Source organism: Kogia breviceps, chromosome 3 (assembly GCF_026419965.1).
Source record: "Kogia breviceps isolate mKogBre1 chromosome 3, mKogBre1 haplotype 1, whole genome shotgun sequence".
Classification (NCBI taxonomy): Eukaryota; Metazoa; Chordata; class Mammalia; order Artiodactyla; family Physeteridae; genus Kogia; species Kogia breviceps.
This window is the reverse complement of record NC_081312.1, coordinates 63759367-63780460: the sequence shown is the minus strand read 5'-3', so window position 1 is coordinate 63780460 and position 21094 is coordinate 63759367. Positions and strand designations below refer to the sequence as shown.

Sequence of the window (21094 nt, the reverse complement as noted above, 5' to 3'; positions counted from 1 at the left end):
TGTTATTCATGTCTATTTTAATAATGTTTGATATTTTATCAGATATTCTCTATTATTAAAAATGAAATGTCCAGGTATACTTAACTAGTTTTTATTTTGTTGTTCATTAATTTATTTTTAGTCTCTTTCTTTTACCATCTTTCTTATGCCGAGCTGAGTAATTTGAGATAGTGTCAACCCAGTCTAATATAATTTTCTCTTTGCTAGGTCTTTTATATAATTAATTGAAAGGGCTCCAAGTTTTTTTGTAAAATTATTTTTATAATGGCCAATTAAACAGTGACAGGAATGGAAGCTTTAGTTTCATCGACTTTAACTGAGAATTACAGTAATTTTTTTTGCAAGCAAATTAGGCCAGTAAAGGAGTACTGTGCCTCTTAAACTACTTAATATAAAGAAAGCTTATATAATATGAAGGGAATCTGAAGGCTTATTAAGATGAACTTCAAGTATATTCTCTTTTCCTGCTTCCCTTGAACATCATTGAAACAGTCATCTTTGTATTTCAGGTGCCTAGTATGGTGTGAGGCACACAACAGAAAAACTATTTGATGAGTTAAGATACCCAATAACAATGCAACACATTACAAGATACGAAGACACACCATTTCAGGTCAGTAGTACTACATTTTCATGCTGAGAAACAAAAAGGTCAATACAACAAGGTGTAACTAACTTCAACCAAGGGTTCTATTATTAGTTATCTTTATCCCAGAACCAGTGTTAGTGTTTCATGCAGACCTAAGTTAGTAAGTATAATTCTGGAAGAAATTTAGTGACAATTTCTGAAATGTTTAGTATGAACCAGGGCAGTGTTAAGTTTGCTTATTAACTGAGTTACAAGCTTAGTGCTTGCTAATTTTTAAAAAAGGAAATGGGGGAAGAACAAAGGGTGTTTTGTTTGACACTTTGTCTTACCTTCAGATAAACAGAACTGATATTTAATGATCTAAAGAGGGAAAATAAAATAAATGAAACAATCATAAGGAGTGCAAAGAATTACAGAATAGGAAGGCCATGAGTCATTTATTTTCTTACTGATTTCTTCAAAATTAGTTAATTGTAAAAATGCAGTACCCTCTTATAATCTTTAAATATTACAAAATAATTTACTCTGCTAAGTACTTCTAAATCTAGACCAATTATTTTAACTTTATTTGTAAAATTAGAGATGATAAGGCAATATTCTTGGCCATAAAATTTGATCCTCGGAAGTTGAGAGTGCCTGCTCAACTTGTATTTCTTTTGCAGATACTTCAGTAATGATTCTGTGAAACACAATAGTTACTGCCCATTAGCTCAGATAAAATGTAGTGTATGTGCTTTTATGAAGACTGTTGACTTTTAAAGGAACTGTATTTAGGTAAAAGAAAGTATAAATCAAATTTACAGGCCAAATATGAAAATAATGATGAAGAATATTTATATTTCAATGACTGGAAGTTTATTCAAGCAAGTTTTCCATTATTTTAAGAGGTTTTTGGAACAAAAGGGTATTGCATTTCAAGTTCCAATAATGAACAGTAACTAATACTTGCTTTTAATCTTACCGGCATCAGATGGTAAATGATGGTAGGGAGCTGGAGAAAAAACCTGTGCTGCAAAATCTTCAAATGTCGTTGGTTCTAAATGGTGCTGGACAATCGTTTGCAGATATCGCGCTCTCTCCTCATAGCTGATTTCCTTCAGTTAAGGATGAACTTAAATGCAGCATACATTGGGAAAGAACAGATCGTATCAAAAAGGACTACTATCACTGCTAAGCCATTACTTCTTAATAAATATTAATTATTCTTGCATATCATTAAAAGTACGGCATTTTGAAGAGAAAAAAATGTAGCTTTTAACATAAGTTTACTCTTCAGGATACCACTATACCTGGCAGCTTAACAGGAAGACATTTACTAGAAAATAATTAATAGTAAACTGTTGGAAGAAAGAAAGGTAACAGTTTACTTGGGAAAGGATTCAACTGCTATCAGGTCAGCCTAGGGCTGATCTTGTTAATCAGCTTCAATCTGCAGGTGTACTCTGAAAAGCCACGCGATAAATATTATAATGCTTAAAATACTATGTCTGAAATTCTGTTTTTCATTTGTAATAATTTATTGTGAAAAATTCCTGCATATCATCTTTTTCTAAAACCCCTGCATTTTCCCAACAATTGTTCTCACTTTGAATGGAAGACTACTGTTGCTGTAATCCTCGAACTTAACTCCATGCAGTTAAGATAAATACACAGCTGAATCTGTACGTCAGGAAAAAATACCTAGTCAATTATAACACTGAAACAAGCAGGAATATTTGCAGAGAGTCCACAGGACTCCTACATACTGTCTAACAAAGCATCTACAGGGCACTGACACTGACAGAAAAATACTGTACTTCCCTCTCACCACATTTTCTTCTCTGATATTATTGACAAGCAACCAGTACCTTGAAGTGTTGTTGCTTTTGAACAGCCCACTCCAGGCTTCCTGTTTCAGCAGGCCTGATTGTGCTGTTAGCACAGAGAGTGCGAGAAAGAGAGAGAATATTTCTGTTGTTCATGAAAGCAACTATGGAAATGGCTGTCAAAATGTAGAGCAGCAGGCAGCAACATACAATTATCAGGAAAATCTCACATGCTGACTTCATGTCGCATAGTTCCTGAACTGAGAAATCAGTTAACCTTTCTTCTACAACTTCTAAAAGTTTTCCAGCTGTACTCAGTGTGCTATGTTGACAGGCTTTACCTAAGACATTTAACTAAGTGTAAAGGATAATAAAAATTTGCTTATTGGTTCTTCTTTATTCATTGAATTTTCTCCAAAACCCATTTTAATATTTTACCCTCAAAATTCATTATTCTCTTTTTAAAATTGCAATTCAATTGTTGTAGTCCTTTAGTTCCAGAGATTGTAGATCGAGTCTACAATCAAGACCAAGAAAAAATTTTGAGAGGAAGATAATTTAAAATGTTAATTCAGTGGGAGATACCATAGCCAGTTATATTTACAAAAGATTATTGATTAAGGAAAAAAAAAAACGAAGAGTTAAAGGTAAGTCTATATTCATTATGCACTTGACTTAGACTGTGATGTCTTTTGCCACCTAAATGACTTGAGTAATCTCTTCTTATACTACAATTTATTTTATGTATCAAATATTGAAATACTCTTAATTCCAATTCCTGGCAATCCAATTCTGGGGTTGAACTTCAAAAGAATTTTACTCCTGAAATGGGTAGCAACAGGACAAGATGCTATATTGAAAGGATTTTACGGAAGGATCATATAGATGTTTTTGAGTGTTAACACAGAAAAGTAATATAGCACACTTTTAAAAGAGGGTATATGGTTATAAATGAAAGGGGATGAAACTGATGGTTCAATCTAAATAATACCACATATCTCACAACTTGTTGGAAAGTACTTTTTTCATTGGGGGAGATTCACAGCTGCCGAATTTTCTGCAGTTAATAGAGTCCTTTGATTCACAGCAGTGCCCCTTGTACAAAAAATACTGGCCTTTGTGTATTACCAGAAACTAATTTTCTATTTGGCTGAAAAGGGAAAAATGGGGTTATTGCTTCTCCCTCCTACAGAGCTTTTCATTATGCCTGATGCACTCAACTTCTAAGCTCTTCTGAGAAAAAAAATAACTGAAGAGGCAAGAGGTAGAAAAATGAGCTTGTTAGCACATTAGAAGTGAAGTATCTTGGTGGGCCCTAGAAATTCCCAGTGGTGTGTTAACTTATCACTCTATGCATGCTGGCACTGATAGTCTCCCAATTGATCACTCTCTTTTCGCACCAAAGGTGCTGCCAGGAAGCAAAGGCTGAAGGCCCACAGGAGAACAGTCTGCTATCAAAACAAGCTGTTTTTAAAAGTCTGCTTGAATGGGTAAAATGCTTCATGAAAAGTAGGGTGGAGACACCTACCTGCTTTTAAAATGCTCTACTTTCAGAGGGCCTATAAATGAAATATTTTACTTTACCTTATATTTAGAGTTTACACAAAAATTAGGCAGAGAGAAAGCAAATTTAATATTTCTAAAGCAAGAAGATTAGAGCAAGAAATGAACATCTAAAGAACATACATTTATTTTTTTATTTAAAAAAAAATTTTAACATCTTTATTGGAGTATAATTGCTTTACATTGTTGTGTTAGTTTCTGCTGTATAACAAAGTGAATCAGTTATACATATACATATATCCCCATATCCCCTCCCTCTTGTGTCTCCCTCCCACTCTCCCTCTCCCACCCCTCTAGGTGGTCACAAAACACCCAGCTGATCTCCCTGTGCCATGCGGCTGCTTCCCACTAGCTAGCTATTTTACATTTTGTAGTGTATATATGTCCATGCCATTCTCTCATGTCGTCCCAGCTTACCCTTCCCCCTCCCTGTGTCCTCAAGTCCATTCTCTATGTCTGCATCTTTATTCCTGTCCTGCCCCTAGGTTCTTAAAGATACATTCTGAAGTATAATTCTATTTCACTATACAAAATGAGATTCATAAAACTCTGAAGAAACCCGAATATATAAAGCTATAGACACTAAAATTATCTAGACATAATGTCTTCATTTTGTATAAAAACACATGATGTATTTAATAAAACTGCAAAAAATCATAATTAGAGAAAATGATGCTTTCTAAAACAATTTTTTAAAGTTCAAGTATAGGTGGCACAGTGAAGGAAAACAATCATTAATGGTTGAATTTAAATGAAAAACTGCAACGGTTATCACAAATTAGGCAGCCCACTGTCTGAAGGTTCCTTCTGGGGGATTATTTTCAGAAAATACTGTTAGCTTAGTAAATTATTATAGACTACAGTAACTCACCTTCTAAAAGTTAAATATTCTAATTTTCCAAGTGTGATGTAGTCAAATAAATAAATAAACAACAATATGAAAGCAACCCAATCTACAGTACTTACATCTTTTCCCCTTTTACTTTGGAAAACATACATTAAGGAGATATAATGAACTCTAAGTACTTAAACAATAGTTCTGAGTCCACAAACAAGGTGTTTTTTGTGATTGAGATGATGATAAAGTTCCAAACAGTGATGTTAGCATCTGCAATGGTAACCATAGTCCAAAATAGTTAATTCCTATATCTCCTTATGTTAGACACTTATTCCTTAAAAGGCAGCTCTCTAGGGAAGAATTATTAGTACCTATAAATTGAGTGGCATACGCAAACTTGATGGCTAATAACAGGATAGCTCAAGCTATATTCCTACTGTGATTGTGTGTTGCCACTGGCATTGAAATTTAAAAAACTGAAATGGGTGAAATGATAAAAAGGTGATGGTAAACTTACAAATTCAGAAAAAAATTTAAAGTACAAGTCTAAGTTGAATTAAGACGGTTTTTGTTGCAAATCTAAAACAACCCAAGCCAAAACTAGCTAATAAAAAGCCATTTGATGAATGAGACTTTTAGCTGGTAGGAATCTTTAATACAGAACTAGCCAATCAAAAGAAATAACACACAGGTGCTGCAGTCACAGCAATATAATTATCCACTAATCCTCCTTCCTTCTACTTTCTGCAAAAATAGAAGGGGGGGGGAAGGAATATTACCATTCTAAAAATAAGAAAAGGGAACTAAATGATTTTTATAGTATAAATAAATAGTTTAAACCCAATCTGTACTTCATTAATATGAAGTTAACATCAGTATTCAAGTAACTACTTTTGATTTTAAACTTATCATATGAAATAATAATGGCCCCCTGTCACTGTGTCAAGACCAGCTGTTATGAAACTAGGGTTCAGTTTCATCCCACTCCTGGAAAGAGATGCATGAATTCTCTGTGCCACAGTTTCTCTGAATGTTAAATAGGGATTCCCCCAACCTGCTCCTATTTATGTCATAGGGCTGTTGAAGATAAAGGATATAAATATAAAGTAACCCAAAAGTCCCCCTATATCTGTGATGAAAATAGTTATTTTGACCTTTGACTCAAGTCTTTGTAAATAGCAGGTGCTGTCTCCACTAGGACAATTTTCAATATCAGTTTAAGAAATATACCTGTGTTCATGTGTAAGAACTCTGATAATATTTCTTGTTTATGTTATGTACAAGAGGAACTTTTGACTTATTCTGGTAAGAGAAAACTCTGATCTCTCATGAGAAAAAACAATATGAAGAAAAGAGACTGCAGACAGTTAATTAGAAACACTTTTTTCAACTTTACTAATGTATAGGGAGAACAGATAAAAGGTAGATTTGGTTTTTAAAGAAGCAACAACCCTTCATTCACCACAATAATTTTCTTAATAATACAATGTAATTTTGAATTGCTTTTCCTGTCAGAAAAGGCAAAACTTTCAGTTTTGTGATCATTAATTCCATGGCATGCCCAGGAGGTTGTATAAATACTTAGGTCCAATGTAATTTGTGACCAGTCTCAAAGAAATAGAAATGCGTAAGTATATGTACATGTGTATATGTGTGTATGTTTATGTTTGTATATATGTATGTTGTACATAGCAAGAATCAATATAAAGTATAATTTTTCACAAAAAGGAGTTACAAAAATTACAGACAGACAACAAAGGCATATCATTGCTTAATTAATTTCCTCTTAAATTCAGGTTTAATGTTTTCTTTCCTAAACAAGAAAAGAAAAAACTACCGGCTCCTTTTTAAGTAAAGGCAAAGCATGAAGTGTCTATATCTGTGCTCAACAGCATAGCCTCAGGGATTTAGGGTCCATTCTGAAATTCCTAATTTAGTAAGCACTTGCCCACACTCATATTAATGTGGTTTCTCTGCCGTTTCAGCAGTCAGGAATTTCATCTCCCTTCTCTGTATACAAAATTCCAAGAACAGTAATTACAGGAAGAGAGTTTTACCTACTAAAAATTTCTTGCAAGTACTACTTACAATATTTACAAAGTCTGTAAGATGGTTGGTGGTTTGAAATTGGCTATGGTGGGAGTTTTCACATCATAGAACTCAAAAAATGCCACAAATCGAGGCCTCCTCCTGCTCTCCAGAGCCAGTTGTTAAGCATCAAGTGTGCCTCGTTCCTCAGGCTTGTTCTCCTAATAAACTAGTGGGAGACTAATGTCTGAGGACGGAAGCCATGCCTTTTTATCTTTATATCTCTAGCACCTAGCACAGGGTCTAGCAGCACTCAATGATTGTTTATAAATTATAGAATGAATGAATAAAGTTAGTTTGGTAGTTGATTAGGAGCCTGTTATGCAGACAGCCCCCTTCCTCTAATCTCAATTTGGCTCCCCAGAGACACAGCCCTTTGGGGCAAAAACAGTTGGGACTCTCCTAGGATTGAACTTACAGAGAGAGTCTGGTTCCACCCCTACCCTTAATCTTGCTGACCTTCTCCGGAAGAAGAAAAAGTGAGTAAAGCACAATGTATACATATGTAAGGTGTAACATTAAAAGAAAACTGATATTAATTTCTTAAAAAATTATAATAATTGCCTACAGAAGAAATTCTATAAATGCTGAAAGTAATTGCAACTCATTACAATTTAGCATTGAAATAAACATTTTGCCCCATTGGTTGTGATAATTTTACCTAGAACTAGAGGAAGGATACAACAATGATCTACAAACATTAATGTCAGGAAACTTAGCAAAATCAGCAAAATGTTTATTCAGCAATAAGCCTTGCCTCGAAGGAGAATATAAAGATTTGCTCAGAAAAACAAAGCTGCTGACCAGTAGAGTTCAGACTAGAACCTTGGTCATTTAATAGCCCAGTGCTTTTTCTACACACGATCTCAATGATCTGGATTTTAGATGGGAAAAAAAAAGTATAAAAGGCATTTTAGTTAGCTCAAGGACGGCCAACACAATGACTATTACCTTAAGTTCTAAGATTGGCAATTTTTCAAAAATGTTTGTTTGTATACTAGAATATCATATGTAGTATAGTAATAAAAATCCATGGTGTGATCTAAAATAAGACTGAGAAAATACAAACCACATTTGACTTTTGAGTTCTAAAAGGCCTTGAAGTATCTTCAAACATTCTGAGGCAGTATCATTACACAGGGTCATGAAACATAATGAAAAATAAGAATTTTATTGAGATATAGAATATGAGTAGATATATTTTGCAAGTACATCTGCAGGGTCTAATAATTATTATTATCAGGAGTAAAGTGGCATAATTCCCTGAAATATACAGGGCAATTAAGTATCCCATGGACTAACAGGCACTGCTCATTTATAAATAAAAGTAAACTATATTGCTTACTTTATAAAGAAGATCTAGTAAATTAATTGATACTCCATTTCTTTCCTACAGTAGCTAATTTCTTTAAGAAACATGCAGTCTAGTTTATATGCAGTAAAAATAAAATTCCCCTAAATAAATAGCATTGAATCTTAGAATTATTTGTACTATGTTATTAGAAATTCTGAAAATCTGCAACAGGTTATGACCAATTGTTGTGTATGATTTTTATGATGCTTTATATTAATGAAATTCTTTAGTAGTTGATACTATCTACACCATGAAGGAAAAGCTGTGATTTGTCAGAGTAGACAAAGCTGGGCTTTAATCCATCCTTTTAAGCATGCTGCCAAGTCTATATTGTTTTCACTGCGTCTCAATTAGGAGACAGGCAGGACACCTGGTACTTCTTTATCTAAGTCCCATGGGCTGCCAGATGACTCAAAATCCATAACAGGTGCTAAGGCACTGTGAGGATAGTCCTATTATTGAAAGCTGGAGCTGTATAAAATTTGGACCATATATAATTGCTCATAAATCAGTCAATTACTAAATGAAAACATTAAGTAAAAAGTTGATAAGCCCAATTCTAACAAACTTCATGTAAATACATTTAAAAAGATTAACCTTAAATAAATAGGATTAAAAATTTAAACCTACCTAAAGGTTCTGAAAATCCTTCCTGATTTAATAATCTAATAATCTTTGGCAGTTTATAAAAAGGACTAACATGATTATCAAATATGTGTATCTATTACACTTTCATGAAAGTTGTATGAAACAAAACATCTAAAAGAAAAACTAAGTTACCTGGATTTCAAATTTAATGAAATTAAAATTTTGTGCTCTCCTTCTTGGTAAGATCTGCTTGAAAATATTACCATTAAGTAATAATGAGACTTTCACAGTCAACAGAGAACTGCTTCAAAATTACTAGTATTACAGTAAGAGTTTAAAAAATATTGGGGGGAGACTAGGAACAATTACTGTGTTGTTCCTCTTAGGAACAAAAATTTCAGTACATTAAGTTGAGGAAATGAATGTCTGTGTTTGGACTAAATACTAAACTTGGGTTCTGTGAGAAGACTGCAAAAAGGCAAAAAATAACTAAGTGAAATTTTACAGTGTACAATTACTTAAGTGTTATCTCTACCTAAATGTGCACTAACTTAATTAAGATTTTGTTTAAATGCTATAATTATCAGGAGTACAAAAAAAGTGATTTATTATCATGGTAAGTAGTTACAAAGTACAGCAAACTGTCATTTAAGACAGTGTCATAGCATCTATGATAAACAGTAATATTGGCTTAAACTAATGCACTATATGCCCCCAGGGAATAATAGGCTCACAGACTGGACTTTAACATTAAAATCTACCCATTAATCTTGACTTAACTACAATCTATTCTGCAGTAAAAGGAAGAATGGGCATTCAATGAATTACTGTTTTTGAAATATTGCACTGGTGCCCATTTACTAAAATAATTTAAGGGGACATGAAGAGATGCAATACTAGTAAATCTTACAGACATTACTAATTTTATAAAACATGCATTTGATTTTCCCTCAGTTTAGCAAGAACACCCCATATTTTAAAATCTATAGATTAAAAATTTTTTCTTAAGATATTTCTCCCTGATCATTTGAAAGGACATGTTGCATAAATTACAATACTGCAGTATAATTTAGTCAACCTAAGTTCTGCTGAAAAAAAGAATCATCTATGGAAATATACTGTGGGGTCAGGATCCTGGGGGCTGAAAAAGCTTAATTTTTTTAAAGTTGTAGATCATTGTTTCTTTGCATCAGAACCTCCAACTGCTTGATTAGACTGACCAGAAGAAAATGGAAAGGCCCAGAGTAGTGTTTATACAAATATCACAGCATACAATGCCTCACATAACAAAGAAACAACCCTCACATTTAAAAAAGATATCCAAAATAGAATTCAAGGAGAGAAAGACAATTATGAGTGACTGAAATAGGCATTACCTACTCATTTAAATGATAAATCCAGTATTTAACCTTAAGATTTGCTTAGTGGATTATTTTAGCATTTGCGATTGTTATGCATAAAATTAATTTACATTTCTATATTAATATTGCTTATATGTATTCAGACAATATTTGGGAATTCTAAAAAGCACAGCGTAAGCCAAATCTGTCTCTAAACTTATCTGATATATAAAATGTGCTGGTTTTAATCCACTTTCCCTTATTTTAAATTTCTATCAAGATTACAAAACATTACTTTCATTTTATTTAAAGGTAAAAATATGAAGCAAACCGACTTTTGCTCTGCTATAATCTGGTGGGCTGAAAATAGATAATGGCGTGTTAACGAGGAATTACTACAGGTGGTTGCTTAGATATATTTATTTGCTTTCTTTTTGATAGTAGGTATGTGCTAAATAAAAGTCAACACCCTTATCAAAAGAATAAGTAAATGTAGAAACATCAATTCTACAACAGCTATTTTTGCTTCTTCTCTTTTCTGAACAGCAATTAGTAAAGCAACCCCTTCCCCTCCTCCCTAGTGCCGTCAAGCTGTTCAGAGCAGTTTGCAACTCGACAATGGTACCATTGTGAATGCTCTCTGGGCTTCCTTCCCACAGAGAGTTAAATGGGCAGTTCCTGCTGCCCATGATTGGTGTCCAGTGAAATAATACTCAAGAGCCAGGTTTTATCAGCTTCACGCCAAAGAAGTGAAGCCAGGGAACCCAAGCCTTCATATCATACTGGACCATATGCCAACCCTGATGGCCCCAAAGGTTTATCACTAAGAATCAGGATCCATCATGTCCCTTGTGAAATTTCATTTCGCATACCTTATGTGAAATGCAAAGCTTCACTAAAAAACGAACCTTCTTTGCAATTGGCATGAACAGATGGACGGTAACAGTGGTTTGGCAAGCAAAAGTTAAGATTTAAATAGGCTATATTCTAGCGTTTGAGAGAAAAAGCAGTTAGAAGAAAATGGGGAGATTTGTGATCCATAGTTTAATTTAAATTCCACTATTGAGTTATTAAAAATTCAACAGCAAAGTCCCATATATTTAGTAAAAGGAAAATAATGGATTAAAAGCACTGCAATTCCTATGTTAAACGAGGTTAGGGTAATTTCAGCTTTACATCCTTCTTTCTTTGCTCTCTGAAATCCCCAAATAGCATCTGAATCTACTGCTGTTTCTCTATTTAAATAAAGACTAGAATAAAACTTACACATTATGTAGTAGGTGTAGTTAATAATAATGTGAGCATACCAGTGCACCTTCATCACTAATATCAACAACATAGCGTTTAATAGAGAGGGAAAAAAAATTCCTTTTCTAGCAAAGGTCAGAAGTTAATAAAGATGGAAGTAGAGAAACTTCAAGTTTAGTTGTTTTTAGGGAACAGTCTGACAATCACCTGATAGAGTTCTCCTATTTTCTTTCTAGTACACTATGATATAACCCAACTGTCCATAGATTGGCATATATGGACCATAGATAGTGTCACACTGGATTTGAGAAAACAGGTAAAATGGTGGTACTGCTTTCTTTTCCTTTGCTATTTTTGCTGTGAAGCCAATGTACTATCAGAATTGGATTAAAAAAACTTCATTTGTCAACATGTAAAAGTATAACAGTATGTAAAAACACATTTTCTGAGCTCTTGCTACATGACAGGCTGCTTAGTGCTTCATGTGGATAATCTCATTTAATCCTTACAACACTCCTGAGTTTGGTACTCCTTTTACAGATTAAATAAAATTAGACATAAAGACAGTGACACACTTAATAAGTGCTTCTGGACTCTGAAGCCCAGGCTGATTACCCAACAGTCAGCCTCCACATTTTAAAATATAATTAATTTATAATTAAGGACTATAATTAAGGACAGTCTATACTTACCAATATTATCTTCTGAGGAAATGATCTACAAAAGACAGTAGATACATAAAGTTATGCAGTTTCTCAATAAACTCACTTTCTTCTAACATGAAATGGCAGCAATATTGATGGGCCTCCCTAAGAGGTTTTATAATGTTCTATCGTAATGAATGGCAAACTGCATTAGTGGAGCCAATCAATTACATTTCATTTCGTTTTGGCTCTCATACTTTTGCAACAGGTTCTTTACATTTGAGTAGTAGAACTGCAGGGATAACAAACTGTGACTAATTGAAGAATGATCATTGACTTCTGGTAATTTGTCTGATAAAGTTAAACAGAAACCCAATCCTGGCATTTACGAAAAAGTCAAATCTAAACAGATTAGAAGAAATCAAATAATATTGGTTTGGGAGGAAAGAATATTAAATCTAGGAGGAAAGTGTTTTTTAAAGATATTATTTTATTTTATAACATCCTCCAAAATGTATATTTCATAATATTATATATGTATTACATATATATATATATATATACACACACACACACATAAAGCCTCAAAATATAAATTACAAGAATCATAACAGACATGCTGCATTCCATCTACTCAAATCTCACCCTTTGAGGCCCAGATTTTCTATATATTCTTCCCTGATTTTCTTACTCCAAAGTAATGACTTTTTCCTTGGAACTCCCACAGCATCTTATCTACAACCCTACTGTGACACATTTTACCTTGTGTTATAATTTTTAGTGTACATATAATTATCTCCCCTATTAAATTATAAGATTATTGAAGAGATTACCATCTGATTTGTCTTTGCATTTCTCTCAAAATCTTTACTATTACTGTTTAAGTGATCAATAAATATTTCTGATAGAGGAAAAACAGTACAGTTGCATCTTTTGACCTGGTGGTGGTTAAACTGTAATGATTCACCATACAGTATATTTAGGATTTATACTCTTTTTTCAAATTATATTTTGCAGTAAGAAAGGTTAAGAAGAAAAACAAGAAAATTAGGACATGGGACGTGGTTAGTTTTATGTCAACTTGGCTAGGCCATGGTACCCAGTTTTTGGTCAAACACCAGCCTAGATGTTGCTGTGAAGGTATTTTTTAGATGTGAATACCATTTAAATCAGGAGAAAAGTATATAAGATTTCTCTCCATAATGTGGGTGGGTCTCATCCAGTCAGTTGAAGACCTTAGGGAGAAAAGACTGAGGTCCCCAAGGAAGGCAGGAATTCTATCTCCAGATGCCTTCTGACTCAGACTGCATCAACTCTACCCCAACTCCCACAGATTTCAGACTTGCCAGTACCCACAACTGTGTCAGCCAATTCCTTAAAATCAATCTCTCTCTCTTTATGTACTTATGTATATATACACATCCTACTGATTGTTTCTCTGAGAACCTGAATACAACATGACTATATACTGTAACTTCTGAAAATTTCTATGTATAATAAATCTCACATTAAAAAAGAAAGAGAAACTACATATTTGATAGCAACATATTTAACATTTATACATAGTCAAAATGTCCCTAGGATCAAAACAAATAATTACTTTAAAATTTCTGTTTAAGGAAAAGTCATGATAGCTAAGATCATGAAATAAATGCTTTGGAATTATTATTCCTAATACAAAAAAGCCAAAAACAAACAACAAAAAACCCCCAAACCCCACCAACACACACATACACTCTCTTTCAACAGGTAATTAATAAATGATGACTAAGATCAACCTGAAATACCCCTCAGGTCCAATGGTTACTGAGAATATGCCTACTCTTTCTCCCCAGTGATGCATTTCAGTTCTAACTGCACGATCAAACCAACAAATTGAGCTGGAGACAAAAAAAAAAAAACCCAAAAAGCCTAGCTGACAAAGTCAGAGGTTGCAAGAAAATGCTTTTCAAGTACAAGTAATGCAAGAAATGATAAGTGAAGTAAAGGAGAGGTTTCAAAGCTTTAAAGACAGTCATCAATACTGACAGATTACTGTAATTCTGGCTGCCAGCATGATCGATTTGGGCAGCATATGACAATCAATATTGTCCTCATTTAGTGAACAACATTAGATTCACAGATACAGAAGATGTTCCTAGGATAAAATTTAAGCTGTACTTAATGATCATAAATAGCACAATTTATGCTGTGGAATCTTAGTGGGTACTTTTACTAGGCATAAAATAACTGATACAGCAGTACAATTATCCAAATATAATTGAGTTTATTACATATTCTTTTACTCCTTCATTTCTCTTATGAGGATTAAAATAGTAACTCTGATGGTTTTCAAAGTCTACTTCTATCTCAGTTTTTGTTGTGATTTCTTTTGTTTTATTGATCTGTTTTAGAGCACATGATTTTTTTTCCTTAATGGGAGCTTAAGGAAATTTGTCAAAATCTGAATTTGTCAAAAACATACATTTAAAATTTTATTGTATTTCTGAAATATGTATTTGTTATTTAAAATGAAAAGACATTTCTATTTCAATATCTCAAAAACATCTAGTTGCAATTTATTGTAGAAACTTTCATTTAAAAATCAAGTAATTGGGCTTCCCTGGTGGCACAGTGGTTAAGAATCCGCCTGCCAATGCAGGGGACACGGGTTCAATCCCTGGTCTGGGACAATCCCACATGCTGCGGAGCAACTAAGCCTGTGCGCCCCAACTACTGAGCATGTGCTCTAGAGCCCATGAGCCACAACCACTGAAGCCTGCGTGCCTAGAGCCCATACTCCACAACAGGAGAGGCCACAAAAATGAGAAGCCCGTGCACTGCAAGGAAGAGTAGCCCCCGCTCACAGCGACAATGTGCAGCAATGAAGACCAAAAATAAATAAAAAATTTTTAAAAATGAATAAAACTATCTTTAAAAAAATAAAATAAAAATCAAGTAATCTATCAGTACCTATATGAAGTTATTTCCTGCAACGTTTAGAATTAATATACACCTTTGTGAGTCTTTGTGAAAGATGACTGCATGTTCTTCAGATTAGCAAAGGCTAAGTATCTCTATTATATATTTAAATAGTATGGGAAAATAACTTCTATATAGCTTCTAAATTCAAGCTTCTAAGTCGAGAAAAATTTGTTTGATCTGTCTGATTTAATATTTTTACTCTGATAGTTCCAGAAGTGGTTTTCCTGATAGAAGGTGCTCACATCTGCTGTGTAAATAAAGTGTTCATATTTACTGTTTTCATCTGAAATTATCTCTCTTCATCTTAGAATTTTCTCCAATGTGCTATCTATTAACATCTCAGCAAGATTAACTATTAAGAGCTTCATGAAACAGGCCTAAAAATCCAATCCAATCAATTAACCAACCAACCAACCAACCAAACATAAAAACCCAATTAGGCAATTCCTTGCTGTTGGGTAGAGTTGTTTCATATTGACTGTAATCTTTACACATAACAGAATTAATCATTGCACAAAATAACGTACCTTTTTTCATTTACTAGGTGCATCCAAATTCATTATCTCATTTATTCTTCACAACAATTCCGATATGGGTATTAGCATCTTTTTTACAGATGAAGAAAGTTAGGTTTAGAGCTTCTGGGACTTGACTAGGATCACAAGGCGGACCTCGGGTGGTATGGATTTATATACACTACCAAATGTAAAATAGATAGCTAGTGGGAAGCAGCCACATAGCACAGGGAGATCAGCTCAGTGCTTTGTGACCACCTAGAGGGGTGGGATAGGGAGGGTGGGAGGGAGGGAGATGCAAGAGGGAGGAGATATGGGGATATATGTATATGTATAGCTGATTCATTTTGTTATAAAGCAAAAACTAACACACCATTGTAAAGCAATTATACTCCAATAAAGATGTTAAAAAAAATCAATGTTTCTAACTGAAAATCCAGCTATTATACCTCTAGTGTAACATGCAAATCTTAACTAGTCCTTAAGAGTGTGAATTTAGGCGCAGGTAAAAGAAATTAAGCTATATCCTCACTTTTAATTGGTATACTTGAACTACTTGGTAAGGTGTGCATTTTACATGTTGTTTGTATATCAGACCAGAAATAGTTTGTGTTAGTTCAATAAATTGAGTTCCCATTGACACAAGAGGCAAATAGAGTTTTATATTACAATCTAATCGCACTCTCATCATTTTCCCAAAAGATTTAAGGCATTCTTTCAACTGTGTCTTAAATGAAATGATGGAGAACACTAACCTCAGGATGAACATCAAGATCAGGGGAACTGTAAAGAGGCATAGGTCAGAAAGAAGTCAATCTCAGTAGAGTTGACAATGCAGACAAAATTAGTCAGATAATAATCTGTATATTCCTTATGAGATTAGCTACCTTTCTAGAGATATTCAGGATATAATAAACTGAATCCTTACATTTCATGACAATGACCACGTCAAATCTGAGTTTTCAACTCGAAGTAAGTGAAGATGTAACCGCTACAAATAAGAAATGCTATGTAAATGACATTAAGCTTAAGCAATGTAACATGCCATGATCCACCTATAATTCCATTCCACAGTATCAGAATACATGAGAAATTACATAGAAATCAGATTGCTTAAGTCAATTTTCATTAAAAGAAGAAAACGTATGTGGTAGACTTATGATAAATCCATTTCATGTGGAATAGGACATAGGATATTTTAAAAAGCCTTCCCTGTAAAGCTTAACATCTACAGTTTATTATGTAAAAGAAAAATAATTGAAATGTTTTGAATAATGTAGAAAAAGTATATGGAAACACAAATCCATTTTAGAAAGGAATATCAGAAAACAATTTAAATTTTAAAACTGTGTGCATATTTCACCCCAGGCAGTGTTCTAAGAATTTTACACATATTGACTCATTCAGTTCTCATAACACTACAGGCTAGATATTATTATCATTCTCATTTTATGGATAAGGAAACTGAGGCTCAGAGAAGTTAAATAACTTGCCCAAGGCTGCATAGCTAATGAAGTGGTGACCAGCATTTGAGTCCAGGTAATCTGGCTCCAGAAGCCATGTTCTTAAACACTCCATGTCCTCTCATACTTCCATGTCTCTGTTTATGTCATTCCTCTGCTTGGAATGCTCTTCTTAATCTCATCTACCTGATTAATTCATTCATCCTTCAAGATTGGTTCAATCCTTACATTTCTCAGAAGTGTTTCCTGATACCACCACTCCTTGCAGCTGACTGAGAGGTATCTGAAGTATTGTTATAATAATTCCAGAACATCCTGTGCATAACTCTATTACAGCACAGACACTGAAAACAATATATTTCCTCAACTAGATTGAGTATTTTGCAATGACTGTTACGGTTATCTCTGCACATCCAGATTAGCAGAACGTCTAGTACATAATGGGACTCTAATTAATTAACCAAAAGACAAGTACTGATTAAAAGCATATAAAAGAAAAATACATCATTCAAATATCATAACTGCTTAAACACTGGGGAGGAACTCCATCATCTATGTATCAATAAACAAAAACTCAAAGGTCTTAACAACACATAAGAAGTAGTTACCTTGGAAAGTAGACATATATTAGAGTAGAAACCATACTGTTAAAAAGGATACAAGTTTTGATATAATGGAATCAGCGATTTCAGAGCACGGCTTGCATTTATAGCAGTTGCTCGAACCATAATGGGTAGGACCTTTCCATTCACAATAGCACCATCAAAAAGTGGACCAAAGAAGGGAACCTGATTGAGAAATTAGAACATAATTTTATACTTGAACTGGAGAAAGGTTGTAAATAAGAAACAGTTTGCATACAAAAGTCTTTCTGCTTCCTGTTTAGTTCTTCCTTCAGTAGAAATGCTATTCAAATTCAGTTCTTTTCCATGATGGGTCATTCATACTAGGACAATAAACAAACAAAAAATGCCAGTGGTCTACAGGGTTTCCATTCAAAAGAATTCTATGCTTCATATAACTGACTAAATAATTTATACTACCTGCCAATTTTCAAATTTTTGTAGCCGCAATTGTATACAAAAATCTAACACTTGGAAATAATTTTTTCCCCCATTGAGTAAACACAGGAAGGACACACATTCTTACAGGCAGCAAGTTAGTTTTTTATTATTTTCATGTGATGCCAGCTTTACTACCAAACCTAAAACACTTTTATTATTATTATTTTACTACAGAATCTAAAACACTATTTTTAATTTTATTATATATATTTATTATATATTATATATATAATATATATAATATATATTTATTATATATTATATATATTATATATATAGAAAAGAATCTGTCATTTTTATCTGATGACTGACAGTTTCAAAAGTATTCTGTTTGAATATGGCTGGTACAAATGGCAGCTGAAGGCAAAGACATGAGCTGTGGATAATACAGTAAATATTTTAGGCTTTGTGGCCACATATTGTCTCTGCTGTATATTCTTCGATTTTTTAAAAGAGAAAAACCCATTAAAAATGTAACAAACATTCTTAGCTTGTGGGGTATACAAAAACAACAGTAAATGAGAACTTCCACTCTGGCACTAGCTAGCCTTCTTCCATTTGAATACAGTTTCTTTCTATTTTTCCTATTTTAGCGCCTTCTGAACTAGAGTTAGATAATTCACACAGCTACCAGAGTCTGTGTCTCATCTCCCCCTCCATTTCCACATTTTGATGCCTAGTCTAATTCTTCTGAAAGAGGGAAAGAAACTCACAAACCCATATAGAACTCAAAATATATTATTAAAATGTAAGATAAGGAGTTCTTACCTCTGTTTTTTTCATTATCTGGATACTGAACATGTGATTTTTCATTGGGTATATTACAATAAGGACATCACCAAATTCGGTGGGAATAATTCCTCTCCTGTAGTCTCTAGTATGCTCTGACCAAACGATGTGTACTTCATCATTTCCTAAATGTCTCAACTGGAAAAACCAAGAAAATAGTTCATAGTGCTCAAGAAAAGCCCTGTGAATACAGTCATACAGCTACTGACAACATACTATAAAAAGATTAAAGGGTAAAGAAGTTTTAAAAATATTTTTAAAACTTCATTTGATCATTTTTCATAACATGCAAAACACAAGCACTCAAAAGACATTAGGAGACACACTGCAGAAGACCAGATAATTTTCAACTGTCTATATAGTCAATGGCAGAGAAATTAGATAAAAAAGATTCGCATACAGACCAAACACTCTTCTTAACCAGCAATTGCACCAATTTTCCACTATCAAACCTTTTAAAAATTGTTTAAAAGAGTGTTTTAAAAAGTGACAGATTTAAGACTGTTCTTTTTTTCTGACCGCTCTCTGGAAGTGTTAATGAGCAGTGAAAGGGTCTAAAGGAGGCAACAGAAAGAGAAGGAAAAGAAGTAAATCATAAATATCTACTGAGTAAGAGAAAGTTGATTATATTTGCTTTAACAAGTTTATTTCCAGCTTTTCTTTGACTATGAAACTTTGCCTACGAAATTATTTCAAGTAGACTTTGTGAGATTTGTTAGACTCTCTAAAGATTTTATTTAAATATTTATAGTGCTTACGAAGGTGTTTTTGGCATTTAGAGTTAACATTATGATGATTAAAATTATAAAAAGCAAAGTATACAAAAGTTGGATTTCTATTAAGTTATTAGAAAAATTAATGTCCATCAGTACTGAGTTTTCTTCAAGTAGATTATTGTTTAAACATGTATTTTAATATATCAATACAATTTGGTTATCTTAGTACATTTATTGATTCTGCCACTACAAACATTTGAGCCAATTTTTGGTGCATATCTCACATGGGCTTTTCTTTTACTTTCAGATAACTTGACATATTGTAGGCAGAAAAGTATGGAAGAGAAAATTAGGATAAGTGTCATCAATATTCTTAGTAGGGGCTAACATATAGACAATTTGTTTTTGAAATATTGGATTTATTTTGGCTTAATGACCACAAGGCAGGAAAACAATTAAATGTGTGATTTAAACAAACAAAGGAATTAACCTTCCAATTAATGAAAGGTTTTCTTCTGTCACCCTTTAACCCTGGAGTTCTTAATCTGGGTTCAAGGGATCTATGAATTTTTGCAAATTTTATTTGTGTATTTTTCTGAGAAGAAAGTCTATCATATAGGACTATGTATTACAAAAAAAGCCAAGAACCAGTGTTCTAATGGTTCTTAAAAGTCCCCAACACCAATCTATCTAGAAAATCCTAGGCACTATGAATGTCATTAAGTATTTGAAAACACGAGGTAAATCCTTGAACTTTAAAATTTATATTCCTAAGAAATGCCCTCTCTTCTTTGACAGATTATAAGATAGTGGCAGCTATTACTCTAAAGACAGTGCCCAGCTAAGTCTATAGACTAGAATCTATTATTTTAGAAATATAAAGATTTTTATTTTCTTTTAAGGAGGACTTTTTTTAGGTCTAAGTGGATTAAATAATTCTTTTTGGAAACCATAAATGTGCTTATTGCTCTAAATACATGATGATAGACCTCAAACATCAAAACAATGTTTATTTTAAGTTTTAATTATCATTATTTACAACACACATACACACACCCTGAATGACATAAATGCAAGACTTGGGCTTTGTGACATTTTTAAAAACAGAAAAAGATTACACAACTCAGAAAAGCCATGGCTCTATAATTTCATTTTTTAATCAAAATACTTTAAAAATATCCTTCCTATACAGCCATCCCCATGTGTCAGCTTCCCTAATAGGTTTATGTTAACTGAATACAAAAGAAATGTGAAATAAATTTAACCAGGAGGGATGATCCAATCTAATTTTGATACATTAATGTCATATGCTGTACATGTTACAACAGCAGCCAGATCTAATACTAAGCTCCAGGCTATACTGAGATTTCCAAATGGCAGATTGTTCTAAGTGATATCAAGTATAATTGAAGTAATAAACGATAGTAAAAGCTGAGCACACTGTCAGGAAGAATTTAAGTATTTACTTTTTAAAATTAAATGAGTTAGGTTAGGAAAGACAAGACAACTGAAATAATGCAGGTCTC

The 21094-nt window shown here is 33.3% G+C and overlaps 1 protein-coding gene across 8 annotated transcripts in view; it reads right to left on the bottom strand.

Annotated features, from left to right (window-relative positions):
• The window catches only part of RALGAPA1 (Ral GTPase activating protein catalytic subunit alpha 1), a 236799-nt gene that overhangs the window by 9286 nt on the left and 206419 nt on the right, over nt 1-21094 (bottom strand). For 4 of the 8 annotated variants that reach the window (XM_059056514.2, XM_067028578.1, XM_067028577.1 and 1 more), the window contains 4 exons: nt 18832-18990; nt 17660-17787; nt 1551-1675; nt 919-949 (listed from right to left, as the gene is read on the bottom strand). In XM_059056514.2, coding sequence (XP_058912497.1) covers nt 942-949; nt 1551-1675; nt 17660-17787; nt 18832-18990 — 420 coding nt within the window. In that variant the 3' untranslated portion in view covers nt 919-941. The remainder of the gene's footprint in view (nt 1-918; nt 950-1550; nt 1676-17659; nt 17788-18831; nt 18991-21094) is intronic. The other 4 variants (XM_067028580.1, XM_067028581.1, XM_059056513.2 and 1 more) reach the window with 1 other exon arrangement.